At 63.6% G+C, this 19,439-nt stretch overlaps 3 protein-coding genes across 4 annotated transcripts in view; 2 read left to right on the forward strand and 1 right to left on the reverse strand.

The window, feature by feature from the left end:
• Positions 1 to 922: 922 nt before the first annotated feature.
• LOC144318698 (interleukin-9 receptor-like) overlaps positions 923 to 19,439 on the reverse strand; it is a 50,682-nt gene continuing 32,165 nt past the window's right edge. Inside the window, exon 10 of one of the 2 annotated variants that reach the window (XR_013384756.1) lies at positions 923 to 3,820. The gene's annotated coding sequence lies outside the window, so the exon portion shown is untranslated. Of the gene's footprint in view, positions 3,821 to 14,811; positions 15,256 to 19,439 lie in introns of those variants that run through there. The other variant, XR_013384755.1, reaches the window with a different exon arrangement.
• LOC144319193 (ubiquitin carboxyl-terminal hydrolase 6-like) lies at positions 2,648 to 13,786 on the forward strand. The gene is made up of 7 exons (XM_077907029.1): positions 2,648 to 2,713; positions 4,010 to 4,077; positions 5,418 to 5,457; positions 5,736 to 5,821; positions 5,949 to 6,258; positions 9,685 to 10,178; positions 11,820 to 13,786. Exons 1-7 carry the CDS (start codon positions 2,648 to 2,650, stop codon positions 12,277 to 12,279), a joined length of 1,524 nt encoding a protein of 507 aa, XP_077763155.1. The 3' UTR covers positions 12,280 to 13,786.
• Positions 6,845 to 9,676, forward strand: LOC144318701 (uncharacterized). The gene is made up of 2 exons (XM_077905869.1): positions 6,845 to 7,242; positions 9,144 to 9,676. Exons 1-2 carry the CDS (start codon positions 7,064 to 7,066, stop codon positions 9,457 to 9,459), a joined length of 495 nt encoding a protein of 164 aa, XP_077761995.1. The 5' UTR covers positions 6,845 to 7,063; the 3' UTR covers positions 9,460 to 9,676.

Here is a 19,439-nt window from a genome sequence, read left to right on the forward strand (position 1 = left end):
GTCTTCAGCAAATAGGGACAGTGTGACGCCCCGCTTCCAGGTGTGGAACCTCTGCTGTTTCCTGTCTGTTGACTACGTTAGGACTTCCAGCGCTGAGAGGGGAACTCCTTGGCTTGTTCCTGCTCTTAGGGGAGACGATTTCAGGTTTTCACCCTTGAGGGTGACGTCAGCTGCGGGCCTTCCTACATGACCTTTACTCTGTTGATAGACATTTCCTCAAAACCCACTGTGCTTTTTATGTTGTATTTTGTCAAATGCTTTTTCTGCAACTCTTGAGGGGATCGTATGCTTTTTGTCCTTTCTCTTGTTTTTTGTTTTTAAAGATTTTATTTATATATCCTTGAGAGACACAGAGAGACAGAGAGAGGCAGAGACCCAGGCAGAGGAAGAAGAAGGCTCCATGTAGGGAACCCGATGTGGGACTCGATCCCGGGACTCCAGGATCTCGCCCTGGGCCGAAGGCAGGCGCTAAAGCGCTGAGCCCCCCGGGCTGCCCCATGTCCTTTCTCTGGTTAATGGGATGGATCGTGCTGACTGATGGCCAGAGGGGCCTGGGGGGGAAGGTAGGCAACATGGATGAACAATAGTAAAAGCTACAAGCGTCTGGTTCTAAATAAATAAATCCCAGAAATTTAGAAAGTACAGCCTGGCAATAGAGTCAGTACTGTTGTAACAACTTTGTACGGGGACAGATGGTGATGACACTTCTCGTGGGGAGATCTGAGTATGCACAGAATTGTCAAGTCACTAGTTGTAGCCCTGAAACTACTGTCACATTGTGTGTCTACCGTACTTCAGCAAATATCAAGGAAAAGGGGTTTCTGGTAGGACTCCCGGTGGGTCCGTGAAAGGCATTTACACGGTCGTTACACACACGAAGGCACCTCTGCAGAGGGGATAAAGATGCTTACGTGTCTTCATGTTAATTTTTAGAAGATTTACTTGAGAGAGGGTGCAGTGCGGGGGAGGCGGGGGGAGAGGGGGAACCTGGAGCGGACTCCTCACCCACCGGAGCCCGAGCCCCACGTGAGACTCCACGCCACAACCTCGAGATCCTGACTTGAGCCAAACTCAGGAGTCGACGTGGAACCGACTGAACCACCCAGGAGCCCCTCAAATGTTCCTAACTGCAACCCCATGCTGTGAACCCTGGGAGGTGGGGGACATCTGTGACCCCTAGTCTGCCTTGAAGGGCGAGAGGCCTGCAGGGCCCGAGGATGGGAACTGAGGATGTGGGAGGGTGCCTGCATCCCCTTCCCACCTGGTGTGGGGACAGGACCCTCCCCCGAGACCCTCGGCCTTCAGGGTGAAGGGCTAGGTGCTGATTGGACCCCGCCTGCCCACAGTGATGATGCGGGACCCCACTGTGGGCGAAACTGTGGTGCCCCCGGGTTCCACCGCTGCCTGGTGCCCACTCTGTGTCCGCAGACCTTCGGAGGCACTCATGCTCCGGATCTGGCTTGCAGCGACCCGATTCTCCTGCTCTCCCCAGTAGCCCAGTACTACTCTCTCCTCAGTACCCCAACTCTCCCACTCTCCCCAGTACCCCGGTACTCCCACTGTCCCCAGTATCCCAACCCTCCCACTCTCCCCAGTACCCCAACTCTCCCCAGTATCCCAGTACTCCCACTCTACCCAGTACCCCAACCCTCCCACTCTCCCCAGTACCCCAGTGCATAAAGAAGAGGCGCTCACACAGCAACAGGTCACAGGTGAGTGGCAGCTGATCCCTGCTCCCCGCGGGCCACAGTGGGGCCTGTGGGTCTGGGTGGGGGCACAGGCCTCCCGGGCTGGGGTCCACAACACCCCAACCCCCCATGTGATGACCGTGAGCAGCTCCTACAGCCCTTCCACAGCCCCACGGGGTGAGAGCGGCCACCCTGCTGCCCCCGTCCATGGAAGGAGGCTGCAGTCGGAACTCAGGCAGCTCCCCCGGGACCCCCACTCCCCTGTAAGCCCTGTGCTGTGCAGGGACCCAAGCCATGACCTTTCCAGCCTGTCCTAGACGCATGGACCCCGACAGGGGTGACTGACACTCCCATCCCGCCCTGTGCCCGCTGGGTCCCCCTGGCCCATGAGCAGGCTTGCTCTTCATGCACTGGAACGTGGTGGAGTCCCTCATGCTCCCCCAGGCCCCCTTCAGGCTATTCACACATTGCTGCCCTCAGGGTGGGGAGTTTGGTCACACTCTAGCTGGCATCAGGTTTTAATTTTGATGAAGTCCAGTCAGTCGCTTTCTCCCCTTGGTCGTGTGCTTGTGGAATCTAAGAGAAACCTTTGATCCCCCCTCGCCGGCCCTGGGCTGGGAGATGTCACCCCCGAGCATCAGGTGGGCAGTTCCCCAGAGCCCCTGGGTCCCCCACCCCGTGTGCTCCTGATACCGGGGTGGGAGCACTCTGTGACCCCAGTGTGACGGCGTGTCCTGGGACAGAAGCTGGGAAGGTGGACTGTAGGTGGGCGAGGGACAGACAGGCAGCAAGGGCCCGTGTGTGATGCTCCAGCCCAGCCTGTGCCCCTCCGGGCTACGGGGTTGTCTCTGGCTCCGGTCAGACAGAGGGGCACCTGCCCATGGGGAGCACCTGGACGCATATGTCCTCGGAAAGTTCTCACGCGCCGTCATTCTTGGATGTGTTTGGATTGCAGCACGATGCAGGAGGACCCGGAGACCCTGCTGGCCTTGCAAAGGGCCAATATCGTGGCCCAGTACCATCAGGTGAGGCCCAGAAGGGACCATAGACGCTACACACCCACGACAGGGGGGACCATACCTGCAAGAGCAGGTGAGGCTCAAGAGGGGATCAGAGCCAAGGATGAGCCAGGTCAGCCCAGACAAGGACCATAGTCACCAGGAACAAGTGAGACCCTGGGGATGGTCCCGGTGTCAGTAGCAACTAAGGGTCCATCCTGGATCCTAGTCATTGGTAGCTGAGGAGCCCAGTCACCAGGTCCAGGTGAGCCCAGGTGGGGACCAGAGTCACCAGGTTCAGGTGAGGCCAAGGTGGGGACCACAGTCGCAGATCCACATGAGGCCCAGGTGGGGACCAGAGTCACTAGGCCCAGGTGAGGCCCTGTTGGGGACCAGAGTCACCAGGTCCGGGTGAGGCCCAGGTAGGGATCAGAGTCACCAGGTCCGGGTGAAGCCCAGTGGGGGACCACAGTCACCAGGTCCAGGTGAGGCCACGGTGGGGAATCACAGTCACCAGTTCCAGGTGAGGTCCAGGCAGGGATCAGAATCACCAGCTACAGGTGAGGTCCATTTGTGAACCACAGTGTACTGGGTCCAGGTGAGGCCCAGGTGAAGACCACAGTCACCAGGTCAGGGGAGCCCAGGTAGAGCCCATGGTCACCAGGTCCAGGTGAGGCCCAGGCGGGGCACCACAGTCACCAGGTCCAGGTAAGAGCCAGGTGGAGACCAGAGTCACCAGGTCCAGCTGAGGCCCAGGTGGGGACCACAGTCACCAGGTCCAGGTGAGGCCCAGGTGGGGACCAGCGTCACTGGTTCCAGGTGAGGCCCATGTGGGGACCACCATCACCGGGTCCAGTTGAGGGCCAGGTAGGGATCAGAGTCACCAGGTCAGGGGAGCCCAGGTAGGGGTCAGTCACCAGGTCCAGCTGAGGCCCAGGTGGGGACCACAGTCACCAGGTCTAGGTGAGGCCCAGGTGGGGACCACAGTCACCAGGTCCAGGTGAGGCCCAGGTAGGGATCAGAGTCACCAGGTCCGGGTGAAGCCCAGTGGGGGACCACAGTCACCGGGTCCAGGTGAGGCCCAGGTGGGGACCACAATCACCAGGTCAGGTCAGGCCCAGGTGGGGATCGTCACTGATAGATAGAAGCAGATGAGGCTGTCAGGCTGCCCCCACCGGGCAGACAGGCCCTTCCTCTGGTGCCCGGCCAATCTCAGAGGGTCGGCGCTCCCTCAGGATTCAGGGGAGGGAGAACCCCTTCTGCTCCCTCCTGTCCCCATTTCCCTGGTCTGATTGGTTCCCCACGGAGCCCCCTCTGTTGCAGGCACACCAAGCAGGGTCTCCGCAGTACCTGTCACTGTGGAAGGTCACCGACCACCAGGACTTTCTGCAGTGAGTCCCCTGGACACCCCTCATCCATCTCAGGGGGGGGTGGCGTTTGCAGGAACACCTCTCTGGAGGCTGACACCCCCACAGGTCAGGACCACGTCCCCTGGAGCCCTCTGAGGGCCATGTCTGCACTGGGCTGCAGCTGAGACACCCCGGAGGACAACCCGGGATGTGGGCAGGAAGGGAGCTGGGCCCGGTAGGGAGGCCCGGAGGCCCCTCCTGCTGGTCTGAGGATGGGGGCCCTGGCACGGCGGCCACAGGGCTCGGTAGCGGGGCCCGGGGTGCTGGCGCCTGAGCTGGTCCGGGTGGCCCTCACCTGCCCCCCTGCCCTCTGGGAGCCCCCTCCGGGAGCCCAGACTGTGAGGGAGCCAGGGGAGCCTGACACCCCTGGACACTCAGAGGAGGGGCCTCCACACCTGCTTCGGGCAGGCCCAGGTGTCTGCCTCCTGCATCCGGCGGGGGGGGGGGTGGGTGTCCAGTCCCTTCGGCAGGGGATCCTGCGGGTGAGGGGCTCTGGGGCTGGGGCGTGCTCTCCGTTGGGGGACGGCCTGGTCTGGGGCGAGTCTGCAGGAGTGCTCTCACCCACACCCCCCAGCCAGGGCCCCCACAGTCCCGAAGGCTTCTGCGAGGCTGCAGGTAGATGCCGGGGACCAGGCCAGGGCGGGGCGGGGGGCACAGAGGGAAGGCCCGACCAGGCAGGAGGAGGGAAGAGGAGGAGGGGGCTGCCCTGGGCGGGAATGAGGGAGGGGACAGCCCAGTGGCCTAGGTCGCAGGGGACGAGGCTGATGGGTCAACAGCCCCCACGAGAACCTGACAGAGGCTGGAGACCCCAGGTGGGGCCCCCTCAGCCCTGCTCACGGCCCAGTGGCTGCTGGGATGGCTCAGGGGTGGTCATGCTCAGGGGCTCCGACAGCACAGGAGGTGAAACGGGCCAGAGGCAGAGGGGACAGCAGAGAGGGGAGTCAGGGGACAGCAGGGGGACGGCCAGGGGGCAGGGCAAGGCCGGCTGGACGCTGGGCAGTCGGGCCCTGGGGAGGCAGGAGGACCTCAGCGGGACGGTCACGGGGCACCCGGGGCCACGCTGACAGCTCTCGGGCTGGTCCATCAAGGAAGGGAGCAGGTCACCCCCTGGGGGCGCCGAGGGGTCCCCGCCCAGCCCACCACCAGCAAACACCCTTCTCAGACCCCCCAGATGCCGCCCCCGCCCGCCCTCAGGCTGCTGGCAGCCTCTGCCCTCCCTGGAGGAGCCCTGCCCTCCCCAGGCCCCTGGGTGCAGATGGCAGGGGGTGGGGGGGATGGCTGTGGGGCCAGGGCCTCAGGGCTCTGCGTCTCTTGCCTTACAGGGACAAGGAGTTGCCCGGCCCCAGCCCCCGTGAGGCCAAGGTGAGAACCCGTCCTGGGCCCCGGGCAGGACGTGGGGGGCGGGGGCTGGGGCCAGCTGTCTGTACCCCATCCCCCAGGACATCCCCAGGCATCTCCCCAGTCCCCCGTCCCAGCGCGGCATGGGCTGCCTGGAACACACCCCAGACCCAGAGCCACGGTCCGCGGGGGGCCCTGTGCCTTCCTGGCTCCTCCGGGTCCCGTGGGGGACTGGACGCAGCCCGAGCGCCCACCTCCCGTGGCTGGAGCCTTATCTGCAGCCCCTGCTTGTCCTCTTCCAGAAACTCCACCAAGAGACCCAGCGCGCCGACAAATGGATAAAAATGCTCAAGCGATGGGACCACTACTTCTCCAGCGAGAAGGTCGGGTGCTGGGTGCCCCCGAGGGCTCTCCTTCCTGACGGAGCTGGGCAGCAGCCCTCAGTGTCCTCCTGCCCCGTCCTCGGGGGAGCCCCCTGCCTGGGGAGAGTCTGCTGGGAGCCCGAGCCTCCCCAGGCCCTGGGACGGTGGTGGGGGAGCGTCAGGTCGGGGCCACGGTCCCTGGTCCTCGTGGGGGACAGAGCCCAGCTCCAGGGAGACCCAGCCTCTCCGCAGACACCTTTGGAGCCGAAGCCGGAACCTTCTAGATGCCTCGCACTCCCTGGGCTCCAAGGGGCCGCCCTGGGCCCCTCTCACCAGCACTGCCTTCCTCCCCGCAGCTGCGGCACTGGGTCTACAAGGGGTCCCACCCCAGGTGCGGGGACAGGTGTGGCTGCGATTGCTGAACGTCAACCAGGTTAAGGGCAGGAATGCCGGGAAATACCAAGTGGGGCCCCTCCACTCCCCGTGGACCCTCAGTCCCCTCCCCACCAGGGCTGACCCCCTGTCCCCTCCCCACCAGGGCTGATCCCCCATGTCCCCTCCCCACCCAGGCTGATCCTCCATGTCCCCACCCCTGTCCAGGGCTGACCCCCTGTCCCCTCCCCTCCAGGCTGACCCCCCATGTCCCCTCCCCACCAGGGCTGATCCTCCATGTCCCCTCCCCGCCCAAGACTAACCCTCAGTACCCTCCCTGCCCAGGGCTGACCCTCCATGTCCCCTCCCCACCCGGGCTGAACTCCCATGTCTCCTCCCCACCCGGGCTGATCCTCTATGTCCCCTCCATGTCCAGGGCTGACCCCCTGTCCCCTCCCCTCCAGGCTGAACCCCCATGTCCCCTCCCCACCAGGGCTGACCCCCCATGTCTCCTCCCCACTCAGGGCTGACCCCCCATGTCCCCTCCCTGTCCAGGGCTGACCCCCCATGTCCCCTCCCCACCAGGGCTGACCCTCCATGTCCCCTCCCCACCCGGGCTGAACCCCCTTGTCCCTTCCCCACCCGGGCTGACCCCCATGTCCCCTCCCCACCCGGGATTGATCCTCCATGTCCCCTCCCTGTCCAGGGCTGACCCTCAGTCCCCTCCCCACCCGGGCTGACCCTCAGTCCCCTCCCCGCACAGACAGCTGGGCACAGGCCCTCACGCAGGCCCCGCAGGCACGGCGGGCACTCCCACCATCCCCGGCCTCCCAGGGGAAGGAAGGAGGTTTCAGCAGGACACACTCCCATGGTGGCCCCAGGGCTCCCTGCCCAGGATGGCAGCTGCTGACAGGTCGGGGTCTGTGTCCCTGACACGGGCTCCTCCTCCCGGGGTCTCCCCACAGGAAATGAAGGAGGCGGCCCTGGTCTCCTCCCAGGACATCATGCAGATCGACCTGGACGTCAGCCAGACGTTCCGCAGTCACACCATGTTCTGGGACCGCTACGGGGTCGGGTGAGGCTGCTGGGCCAGCGGGGTTCTGGGGCCCGGGAGAGGCCCAGGGCTTCTGTGCAGGGGACACGGGATCTCTGAGGCCGGGGGGAGCGACGGCAACAAACACACTGCCACATGGTAGGGTGCTGGGGATGACCCCCGTGCCCCCACTCCTGGGGTCTCGGGGATGGGGAGGCCCCAGGACGGGGCCTCCAGGGGTCACCGTCTGAGCTGAACCCCAAGGGGGTGAGGGGCGGCTCCGTGAAGAGCAGGGGGCCGGGGTGGGGGAGTGGGGGGCAGTAAGGGGATCTGGGGGCCAGGGTGCATGGCCGTGGCTGGACAGGGACACATGGACCTGACGAGGGTCGGACAGGTCAGGGTGACACCCACCCTCAGTGTTTTATGTACTTCTGAATTCTGTGCATTTTATTTTAGACAATTTGCAGTTGGTGAGCACACATAGTATGACGACCCCCAGATGCCGCCCCGGTCCAGGCAGGCCCTGACCTGAGCACACGGGGCCCCAGGGGCAGGGGTCACAGCAAACCCCAGACTGGGGTCGCCTTTATCTGTAGACGTCTCCATGCGCACCTTAGAGAAAGGGGTGCCCTGTGTCCGCAGGGCCCCCACGCCATCCCCTTCAACCACCACCCCCACGCCATCACCCTACATCACCCCCCACACCATCCCCCACACCCCCACACCCCCCACCCCTACACTATCGGTCCCGCCCCCCTACACACACACAAGGACTCGGTGCAGCTGCCCCCTGTGGGACATGCTCAGCCGGCCACCTTGGGGTTCTCTGGACGGCTTGCTCCCATCAGAAGCCCGGGTGTCCCGGAGAGTCCTCAGGGGCCGTGGGGAGGGGGGAAGGCAAGGAGCCCCCGACAGGGGGGGTGCAGGTGGGTGGAGCAGAGGGTGCAGCTCCCTCTGTGTGCAGCGAGCGGGGTGTATGGGAGCCCAGGACCCCAGAGGTGACCTATAGGGGTGCCAGGGGCGGGGCTGGGGACCCGCCAGGCAAGGGTGGCTGGGCTTCCCGGGGGGCCGCTCGGACCGTCTCCTCACAAGAGCTCGGTGCTCCTCCCTGCAGGGAACCTGCTGCCTCCCAGGGCTCCCCCTCAGAGCGCGGCCAGGTCAGGCTGACCTGTGACCCCCGGCCCAGGGGGTGCCGGCCTCCAGCAGCCCTGGCCCGGGGGCCGCGGAGCCGGGGTGCAGACTCAGGCCGCCGTGCGGGAGGCATCAGGCGGCTTCTGACAGCGCTGAGGGGGCCGCACCCCGTACCCCACCCCGTGCTCAGATAGTGACCCCAGGGGATTGCACCTGTATCGGGGTCACACCTGCACGACGTTCCCTGCTCTCCTCATGGCGGCTCAGACCTGGAGCCCCGAGATGCTCTGGGATGGGCGGGCCCGGGGTCCCCCCCCCAGAGTCCAGCCCAGGGACACCTGGGAAGGCCTGGGGGTGCGCTCAGGGCCATGGACGCCCCGGCTGCGTGGGCTCAGGGCAGGGGCCATGTGGGGCTGGTGGTGTTCCCGGGACACGGGGCCAGGCCAGGGCAGAGGAGGAGAGGCGTCAGGGGCTGCAGGGACCGGGGCAGGGGGAGCGCTGGCTCCCAGGGGGCGTGCAGGGGTGCCTCTCCAAGGCTGGAGGGGGCGCTGGCGGTGCTGGGGGAGCCCGGAGCTGCACACCCCATGGCGGGAGCCACACAGAGGCATCGGACACCCCAGGGTGCACATAACCCCCGGCACACTGCATGTGTGAGGTCGCCGCCTGTCCCCGTGCGCAGACCTGACCCCAGAGATCGGCCCCCGCGGAGGGGCCCTGAAGGCCGCGGGGCCTGTGGGGCGGGTGTCGGCACCTCGGCGGCCTCGCTGGGCGGGGGCTGACTGAGCAGAGCCCCCCGCTGTCCCCCCTCCTAGGCAGCGAGCCCTGTTCCACGTGCTGGCGGCCTACTCGGTGTACAACACCGTGAGTGTCCCTGCCCCCGCCTTCTGCCCCACGGGCGGCCTTGTCCTGAGTGCTGGTGACCAGCGGGACTCACAGTTATGGCCCCAGCTCCATGGCCCCGATATTCCGGGGAGGGTCTCTCTCCTCTGGGACGGGCAGGGGGCAGGGTGCAGACCTCCCAGGGGAGGCAGGGCCTGCGTGCCCGAGGGCCGGGGCTGCCCAGGGCCCCCGTGTGCACCACGGCTGTCCTGGAGCTCAGGTCTGGACCCTGACAGACGGGACTACTGATGAGAACCCGGGCGGGGAAGGCTCCCACTCCCCTGAAGGGCACGAGGCCGATGCGCCCAGGAGGCCGCCCCCTTCCACGGCGCATTCCAGAAGGGTCCCTGAGGACACCAGCTCACACACTCCCCGGCCCCGCGGGGTGTCCTGGCCCAGCTCCCCTCGTGGGACCTCCCAGGGGCCACAGTCAGGCCCCCGACCTGCCCTCCGAGGGGTCTCCAGACCTGGCAGGTCCCCTGTAGCCTGGCACAGCTCACGGAGGCCCCTCCTGCTGGTCTGAGGACGGGGACCCTGGCACGGTGGCCGCAGGGCTCGGTAGCGGGGCCCGGGGTGCGGGCGCCCAAGCTGGTCCGGGTGGCCCTCACCTGCCCCCCTGCCCTCTGGGAGCCCCCTCCGGGAGCCCGGACTGTGAGGGAGCCAGGGGAGCCTGACACCCGCAGGGAGGGCTCAGAGGGGGCCTCGGGGCGCACGCCCTCCGTGGGGCTCTGGCTCTTGCAGGAGGTGGGCTACTGCCAGGGCATGAGCGAGATCGCGGCCACCCTCCTCATGTTCCTGCCCGAGGAGGATGCCTTCTGGGCGCTGGCCCAGCTGATGACAGACGACAGGCACGCCATGCACAGTAGGGGCCCGCCGGGCCGCCGGGCGGGAGGGGAGCTCAGGAGGGCCTCCCTGCAGGCTGCTGCACCGGGGGGCAGGCGGGGACCCCCCAGCCCGCCCCTCCACGGGCAAGGGCCCCGCCTCCCCGGTGGCCTCGGGGTCCCGGAGCCATGGCCACCCGCCCCACCATCTGCAGGCCAGGCTCGCACTCCCGCTGCTCCCCCAGCCTCCCGCCCGGCTGCCTGCTTGCCCCCAGGGCCCCCTGCCAGCCCACAGCCACATGGGGCCCAGGGGGCAGCGTCTCCCCCTCCCAGGGGCCCCCAGCCTCACTCCCAAGCCTCACAGAGGGCCGTGCATGCCCATCACCCTCCCCGTGGCCTGCACCCGCTGCCCCTCGGGGCTGGGGACCTACCTGTCCCCGTGGCGGCCCCTGCAGGAGAGAGGTTGCTGGGTCAGCTGGGCCTGGTCCTCAGCCCCCAGCCCACACCCCGCGGGGTCTCTGTGAGGACGAGGGTCCCAGGCCCCACACCCCTGGCCTGGGAGGCAGCCCTGCCCTCTGGGAAGAGCGGGTCCAGTCAGGGCTCTGAGGGCAGTGGGCACATGGGGGTCAGGGCGTGGGGGGAGGCCCCTGCCCCGACACCCCCCACCCCGCCTGGTGCAGGAGGAGGCCCTGATCGTGGGGGCCCAGGGCCTTCTCAGGCTTCTTCGTCCCAGGCTTCCAGAAGCTCCTCAGGTTCCAGGCTCATCATGAGCATGTCCTCGAAAGAGCTCTCCCCGACCTGAGGAAGCACGTGGCGAGTGGGAGCTCCTGAGGCTCCGTTCCCGGGGCAGGGGGTGGGGGGCACGGCCCTCCAAGCTGCCCAGAGTTGGGGTCACGTTCCTCCCCCTGGGGCCCAGGAGCGCCCTCAGGGCTGGTCTGGGCCATGGGGATCGCGTCTACCCGGCTCCAGGGGCCGCGGCGTGGGGCCTGAGCACCTCCTGCCCTCCCACCAGGATGAGGAGCAGATGTCCACCGGCATCTACACCCCAAAGTGGTTCCTGCAGTGCTTCCTCGGCCGGGTGAGGCCCCCCCCCAGAACCCCCGCTCCCGGACCTGCCCCCTGCCCCCAGGGAGGCCCCAGCTCAGCCCCACCCTCCAGACGAGCCAGGCCCGACCCCAGGGCCCTGAGGCTGAGGCTCACAGCCCAGCCGGTCCTGGAGAATCCCAGAGGGTCCCTGGAGGAGGTTCCAGGGGGCGGGCCGTCTCTGCCTCAGCTCCCCCGGGGGAGGCCGGGTCAGCCCAGGGTGTGGACGGGCCCTCGGCCCATTGGGCGGCCAGCCTGGGGTCCTCTCGAGGTGTGGTGTCGTCAAGTGGGGGCAGAGTCTGTGCCCCCAGGGGTGCGGGGGCTGCTGGCCGGGGTCAGAACCTGGAGCAGCCGGGAGCCCTGATCTCCCTGGGAGGAGGGCACGCACAGGGGGGCTGTGGGGCCTCATCGGAGGCAGCCGGGGAGCGGCAGGGACTGTGGGCAGATGGGAGGCCTAGCCTAGCCCCAGCCGAGCCCCCCAGGGGCCCTGCTCAGGCCGCTCCTCCCACCCCGCTGTCCCCTAGACCCCCTTCTCGCTCACCCTGAAGCTGTGGGATGCGTATATACTGGATGGAGAGCGGGTGCTCACGGCCATGGCCTACACCATCCTCAAGGTGCACAGGAGTAAGTGAGCCCCTGGGAGCCCAGGTGTGCCGGGGAGGGGGGGTGCAGGGGCGGTGACCCTGTGCTCTGAGCAGCACCCAGACCTGGGGCGGGGGGACAGCGGGGCAGGCAGGTGCAGCGGGGCTCCCTGAGAGGAGCAGCAGGCAGGGGCCACCCCAGCCAGTGCACTGCCCACGGCGCTCCTGAGCACAGCAGGACCCCAGCCGCTGGCCTGGGGGCACCGGGGGCCACAGGGTGGGGACCTCTGGGTCTGACTCTCGCCCACCGCCCAAAACGCCTCCTGAAGCTGCCCCTGGAAGGGCTCCGGGAGTTCCTCCAGGACTCTCTGGCCCAGCCCTGGGCCCTGGAGAACGAGGTGGTGCTCAGACACCTTCGGGCCTCCATGACCCAGCTCTGGAGGATGCGGTGCGACCTGCCCGCCCCCCCCCCGGGTGGGCTCAGGGCCCCGGCCCCTCCCAACTCGGCCTGCTGGGGCTGCCCACAAGGGACAGAGCCACCGGGGCCCCCGTCCTCATCTCTGGGGTTTCCTCTTCTGCTCTAGCCTGGGGGACCCCAGGCCAAGGCTGGGCATGCAGGCACCCACTGCAGGGCCCGGGCACTAGTGTGGGAGGCTGAGCACAGGGTCTGGCCGGGGGACCACGCGGGAGCTATGAGGACCCCTGGGGCCCCCAGCGGGGGACACACAGCCTGCTGGAGACGCTGACCCCGTCGGCCTCTTTCCAGCGGGACCTGAGGAGTTCCCCACGAGGCCCCTGGGCCTGGAGCGAGTGTTCCCGGCGCCCGGGCCTCTCCTCCCTTCTCCGGCCTCTGAGACACTGCCCAGGGTGGAGGAGCAGGCCTCCCCGGGCCCAGCCACCCAGCCTGAGCCTCCCGGACCCCCTCCCAGCCAGGCCATCGTCCAACTTCCCCCCCAGCGATGGAACTCCCTCCCCATCCTCCCAGTGCAACAAGACGGTGCAGGCAGGTGGCCCCCAGACATGGGCGTGAAAACAAAAAATGGGGTCTCCTTCCCTTCAGCACCTGCCTGGGCCACCCCAGAGGCCCCGCGACGGACCAGGCCCTGGAGCACTCCCAGGACTCCCATCACGGGGTCCCCCCAGCCCTATAGGGACGACGCTGTCGGGCCCAGGACACCCTTCCTGCCCCGCGGCCACTGCAGCTCGTGCCCCTCGCTGGGCAGTGATGGGCACAGCCAGGGCAGAGCCAGGGCGGCGCTGAGCCCGCTGCCCCGAGGCCCTGCACAGGCCCGGGACCCTCTGCCCTCCGTGTCCACGGGGCAGCTCGATGCTCGCGGGCCTCGGGGGCAGAGCGTGACGGTGAGTGCGGGGGCCCGGAGGCTCTGGCCCACCGTCACCATGCCCTGCCTCGTCTTGCTGTCCCTCCCGGAGGGCGGCACCCCCTGCACAGGACACCAGCCCCTGACCCAGAGGGACCTGGGCTGGCCTGGCCCCGGGCTCTGTGGGGGCAGGGGCGACTCGAGCCCCTCCCCCAGGCCCATCACAAAGACTAACAGGATCCAGCGCCCCGGGGCCCTGGCCAGTCCTGCATTCTGGCCCCGGGCTGAGCGAGCCCTCTCACAGCCGGATGTGGCTTCCTGGGCCCTGGGTGTGCCCCACAGATCCAGGTCGCTGACCTAGGGCAGCCCTGGGGATCCTGGGACACCCCAGGGCAGGGCAGCAGGGGCAGGCCCGTGGGCCCCACCCGCACCCACACCAGGAGGCAGGCTCCTCCACGTGCTGGGGCTCCAGCAATCAGTCACCCGGCCCCAGGGGGCCCGAGGCCGGGATCCAGCTGCCCTGCAGGGACCCAGCGCAGGAGCCCATGGACCGCAGGTCCAGGTCAGCCCTGCTGTCCCCAGAACCGCCTCTCAACGCCCCAACCTCAGGACACGCGCCCCCACCCGGAGTCCGCACAGGCTCCCAGGTGGGGGACTCCAGAACCCGCACCCCTGTGGGATTCCCACTTTCCTCTAAGGACAGGAAGGTATCCCAGGGGAAGGTGCGGACCTTCGGCTCTGAGCCCCTGTTTGCTGCTGCAAGTTCAATAAAGTGTTGGTTTGTGAAAATGCACAGCCGGCTCGTTTCTGCGTCTCCCAGAGCTCTGTGCACGGGGTGCGGAGAGACTCCCAGAGAGGAGGAGGGGGCACCGCCCAGGCCCCGACCAGCCCCTGTAGAGGTGCCACCAGGCACACACAGCTGACGTCCCCACGTGCCTTCCAGGGGCGGCCAGACGCCAGGGTCAGGACCCCACAGACTCTACTGCGACTCAACCTGTGCCCGGGGCCAGGACGGGCCTGGGACAGAGTGACAGCCGGGGAGCCTCAGGTCACCAGGGTCTGTGCAAAGCACCCTGGGAGGTCTGTGCTCCCTCTGTTCAGGGGGCCTGGGCTGCCCGGGCTCCGGGGCGCTTCCTCTCCTCCCCTCCCTGCCCCGTGCCTGTGCACCTGGGGCACAGAGGGCCCGCGGGGCGGTCAGCGTGGCCCTGGAGGGGATGTCAGGACAGCAGGCCCTTGCAGCTCTCACACCTGGGCCACCCTCACCGGGTGGGCTCAGTGTGCACACCTGGTGCTGCTGGATCTCTCGCAACAGAGTGTGGAGGGCACCCTGCACGCCCTAGAGAGTAGGGGCTGGGTGAGCATGGGGCTCGGCCTGGGGGCAGGCAGCGCAGGGGACCGAGGGACCCCAGCCCCGTCCCCACCCCAACTCCCACACACAGGCAGCTCCAGGGCTCCCCCCCATGGGCAGCCGGCTTCTCAGGAGCTCCCCCCAGGGCAGCCCGGAGGTCTGGCTCCCCACTGGAGAGGCATCGGAGAGAGGAGAAGCAGCCGGCACTCGGCGGGGACCCACTGCCACCCACGGGAATGTGGCCGAGCCAGACCTTCCAGCTCAGCTGACCCTCCTGTGGGACGGCACAGCACGAGGGAGCCCGGGTCGGCCAGGAGAACCCAGCTAGCTGCCCAGTGCCAGCACCAGAAATGATGGTGTTTCAATCATTTCGGCGTCAGGATGACGCAGCCCGAGGATCAGATCGCTGCATGGCGACAGACACACACACACCCCAAACCCAACAAACGTCGGAATCCCCCGATTGTTGTCAGACAGCAGACAGATGGTTACAGACACGACGCTAGGGTCCCCGGTAGGACACACGGAGGATGCTACAGACCACGGCTGCAGAGGCGCCGGAGGCCTGGGGATGTGCCTGCGGGTGCCGATGAGGAGCACGGGGCAGCGGGAAGCACAGAGGGTGGCCCCTCCTGGGAAAGGACGCCGGGTCCCTGCGAAGGTTCCAGATGCTGACATCTGTCCTCCTCTCCTTCAGCTTCTGGTTTCCCCCCTATTTTGTTCTTCCTGATTCTCCTTCGGCCTCCACCCTGCATCCGAGCCACTGACCACAAGGGCTTCTTTACGACGTCGGGTCCCAAAAGGAGGCCGAGATCTGGCTCCGGGATCAGGAAGGATCATCGCCGAGGTTTATGCTGATCCCCCCGAGCTCGTGCCTTCACGGCTCTTCTGTCCTGCAGAACAAGGGGAAGCACAGGCCTTACAGGGAAGGAAGCCCACTCCCACTCGGGCGGGACCGTCCCTAGTGGAGGACGTCATCTGGACCAAGGAGTGCAAGCGGGGAGATCAAGAACAGGTCGCAGGTTAGACATAGTCCGCTTTGAGGTTTTTCCTGAAGCAAGCACTTACCTTCGATGTCATGCTTTATTAGTTCATCCATTTATTATTTGTTAAAGATTTTATTTTAATGTCCTCTCTACACCCAACATGGAGTTCAAACTCACAATCCTGAGATCAAGGTCCCCCGACCAGGCCGGCCAGGCACCCCAGGGCCATGTTTCTCATCTCTTTGCTGGCTCGCCTATCTCTGCATCCAACTGGGACATCTAGTCCATGATGGGGGAGCTTTAGCTACCTCCAAACCTAGAACGTTCTCGCTGTATCCCCATCCTAGAACGACCTTCGCCATTGAATAGCAATTTAAATAAATCGGCAGTCAAATGACTCCTGGTAAAGGAAATAGCCAACTTCTCACGTGTGTGGGCCCCGCTCCCTGGGCTCCCGGGGAAGCTCTGATTTCTTTAACATCGATCAAGGTCCCAGTGACTCCACCGCACCTCGACGCAGAGGCTCAGTTTCTGCCCTGACACAGGCAGCACATCAGCTTCAATTAATACCTATCAATCAATCAAAGGGAGCCTGGCCACTCAGTGAGGTTCATAAGAACATGCGACTCTTGTTCTTGGGGTGGAGAGTTCAAGCCCCATGTGGGTGTAGAGATGACAGAAAAATAAAATCTTAAAAAGAAAATCAATCAGTCAGTCTGGGGGAGACACAGCCCCGGATCCCACAGAGGCAGGGAGCCAGCTGACAGGTCTACGCACAGTATTAGAAGCAGCAGAGCACAAAGTCAGAACTTTCAGAAGTCTGCTAGAGTGGGGGACACGCCAGCCTTGACGGTGCTCGAGAGGAGAAGCGGGGAGCAGCCCCTGGAGTGACAGGGTGGGCTCAGGGTCCCCGGGGTCCCAAGGACGGTGGCGCCAATGGTTCCCAGGCCCAGGAGCGGGGACCCCGGCCAAGAGCAGCGGGACTAGGGCCAGCTGTCTGCCCTGTGTGGCCATAAACTGCAAACCCCTGTGCAGTCACGGGGCCGTGTCCCTGGGCCGGGCCAGCAAAGGCCAGAAGTGGGAGGAGACCCTCCAGGCAGGAGGAGAACGGGTCTCCCCCAGGGCAGCCCCTAAAATTTGGAGGTTTGAAACTCAGTCACTTGTCCAAGATCAAAAAACAAACAGAAGCTGGGACGCAGGCAGGGTGAACGCAGGGTCTGTAGAAGCGGCGGAGGCCCGGGGCCCAGGGCCCGGGGGGCTCCTCTGCAGAGGCCCCTGCAGACCTGGGGGCGGGATGCTCAGTCCCAGGCCCAGGGGACCCGGCGCCCCCGCCCACATCCCGCCCTCAGCGCCGAGGCTCGGGGGCAGCACAGCGCCGCCCGCGGGAGGCCAGACCCCGCCTCTGACCCGCAGGTGCATCGCCCCGGAGGCAGGTGCATCTCTCTGGAGGCAGGTGCGCACCTGACATCAGCGACGAGGCTAGAGGAGCAGCACGGCGCCGCCCGCGGGAGGCCAGACCCCGCCTCTGACCCGCAGGTGCATCGCCCCCGAGGCAGGTGCATCTCCCCCGCGGCAGGTGCACACCTGACGTCAGCGCCGCGGCCCCGCCCCCAGGCCCCGCCCCGACCCCTCGCTGCCGCCAGGTGGACAGACCACAGAGGCCGCAGAGCTCCAGCTCCGCGGGGAGAGCGGGGTCGAGCTTCCTCTGTACTTTGTGCTTCCTTTATTTTCATTTCTTTTCTTCGATTCTTTTTATTAATTGCTTAATTTTAATTTTTATGTATATACCTTATATATTACTTATTTTTGTTTACTTTCATTGTACTTTGATTTTCTTTCTTATTTTGGAATTTAGATTCTTTTAACAAACAGGCCAAAACACACACAGGATCTAGTGGGATTTTTTGGGGGGGAGTGGTTGCTGTTGTTGTTATTGTTGTTTTTCTTGTTTTTTTCTTTTTCTTCCTTCTTTTTGGATAAAATAATGAGATGGAGAAATTCACCTCCAAAAAAAACCTCCTGGTACTCACAGCTAGGAAGTTCATCAATACACATATATTATGTCTGACTAGAGTTTAAAACAATGATTATAAAGATAGCAGCTGGGCTAGGAAAAGAACACAGAAGAAAACTTGAGAATCCCTTACTGTAGAAATAAAAAAACTAAAATCTAGTCAGGCCAACGTTAAAAATGCTATAACTGAGATGCAGTCCCAAGTGGAAGCCTTAAAAACAAGAAAGGTTATGGACCACAGAGGCAGACGTAGGGAACTCAGCCACTTATTAAAACAATAACATTCATATCATAGGAGACTCAGAAGATGAAGAGAGAGAAAAAGGGGCAGAAGTTTTATTTGAACAAATTATGTAAACTTCTCTAACCTGAGGAAGGACACAGACACTGAAAACGAGAGCACAGAGAACTCCCACTAAATTCAACAGAAACCGACCATCGCCAAGGCACATCGTAGTCAAATTCACAAAATACACAGACAAGGAAAGACTCCTGAAAGCGGCGGAGGTGGGGTTTGTGGGGGGAGGGAGTCCTTAACCCACAAGGGAGGATGAATCAAGTTTGCAGCAGATCTGTCCACAGACTTGGCAGCCCAGAAAGCAGTGGAAGGAAATATTCAATATACTGAATGGGAAAAGTATGCAACCAAGAATTCTTTCTTCAGCAAGCCTGTCATTCAGGATGGAAGGGGAGATAAAGAGTTTCCCAGGCAAAAAATAAAGGAGTTCATGACCCCTAAACCAGTCCGGCAAGGAATTTTAAGGGGGACTCTTCTAGTGGGGTGACTAGAAGAGAGACCAAAACCAACAAAGACTAGAAAGGACCAGAGAACATCGCCAGAAACACCAACTCTACTGGTAACACAAAGGTACTAAATTCATATCTTTCGATAATCACTCTGAATGCAGATGGAATAAATGCTCCAATCAAAAGATATAGGATATCAGGGATCCCTGGGTGGCGCAGCAGTTTAGCGCCTGCCTTTGGCCCAGGGCGCGATCCTGGAGACCCGGGATCGAATCCCACGTCGTGCTCCCGGTGCATGGAGCCTGCTTCTCCCTCTGCCTGTGTCTCTGCCTCTCTCTCTCTCTCTCTGTGACTATCATAAATAAATAAAAATTTTAAAAAAAGATATAGGATATCAGAGTGGATTAAAAAAAACAAGATCCGGGATGCCTGGGTGGCTCAGGGGTTGAGCCTCTGCCTGTGGCTCAGGGTGTGATCCTGGAGTCTGGGATCGAGTCCCACATCGGGCTCCTGGTGGGGAGCCTGCTTCTCTCTCTGCCTAAGTTTCTGCCTCTCTCTCTCTCTCTCTCTCTCTCTATCTCTATCTCTCATTCATGAATAAATACAATCTTTAAAAAAAAAAACAAGATCCATGTATATGCTGCCTACAGATGCTCACCTTAGACCTATAGACACCAGCAGACTGAAAGTCAGGGGATGGAAAATCATCTATCACACTAATGGACATAAAAAGAAAGCTGGAGGACCCATACTTATATCAGACAAACTAGATTTGAAACCAAACACTGGGGACACCTGGTGGCTCAGTGTTTGAGCATCTGCCTTCAGCTCAGGGTGTGATTCCGGGGTCAGGATCGAGTCCCACATCGGCCTTCCCTTGGGGAGCCTGCCTCTCCCTCTGCCTATGTTTCTGCCTCTGCTTCTCTCTGTATATCTCTCATGAATAAATAAATAAAATCTTTAAGTTAAAAAAAGAAATAACAGGGGATCCCTGGGTGGTGCAGCGGTTTAGCGCCTGCCTTTGGCCCAGGGCGCGGTCCTGGAGACCCGGGATCGAATCCCACGTCGGGCTCCCGGTGCATGGAGCCTGCTTCTCCCTCTGCCTGTGTCTCTGCCTCTCTCTTTCTGTGTGACTATCATAAATAAATAAAATTAAAAAAAAAGAACAAATAGTGTAAGAAGAGATGAAGAAGGGCATTATTCCATAATTAAGAAGACTCTGTATCAATCTCTGATTATCAGATCAAACAACTGTAAATATTTATGCCACCAACATGGGAGTACCTAATATATAGACACCAATTAACAACAAACATACAGAAACTCACTG

Source organism: Canis aureus, chromosome 8 (assembly GCF_053574225.1).
Source record: "Canis aureus isolate CA01 chromosome 8, VMU_Caureus_v.1.0, whole genome shotgun sequence".
In the NCBI taxonomy this organism is placed as follows: domain Eukaryota; kingdom Metazoa; phylum Chordata; class Mammalia; order Carnivora; family Canidae; genus Canis; species Canis aureus.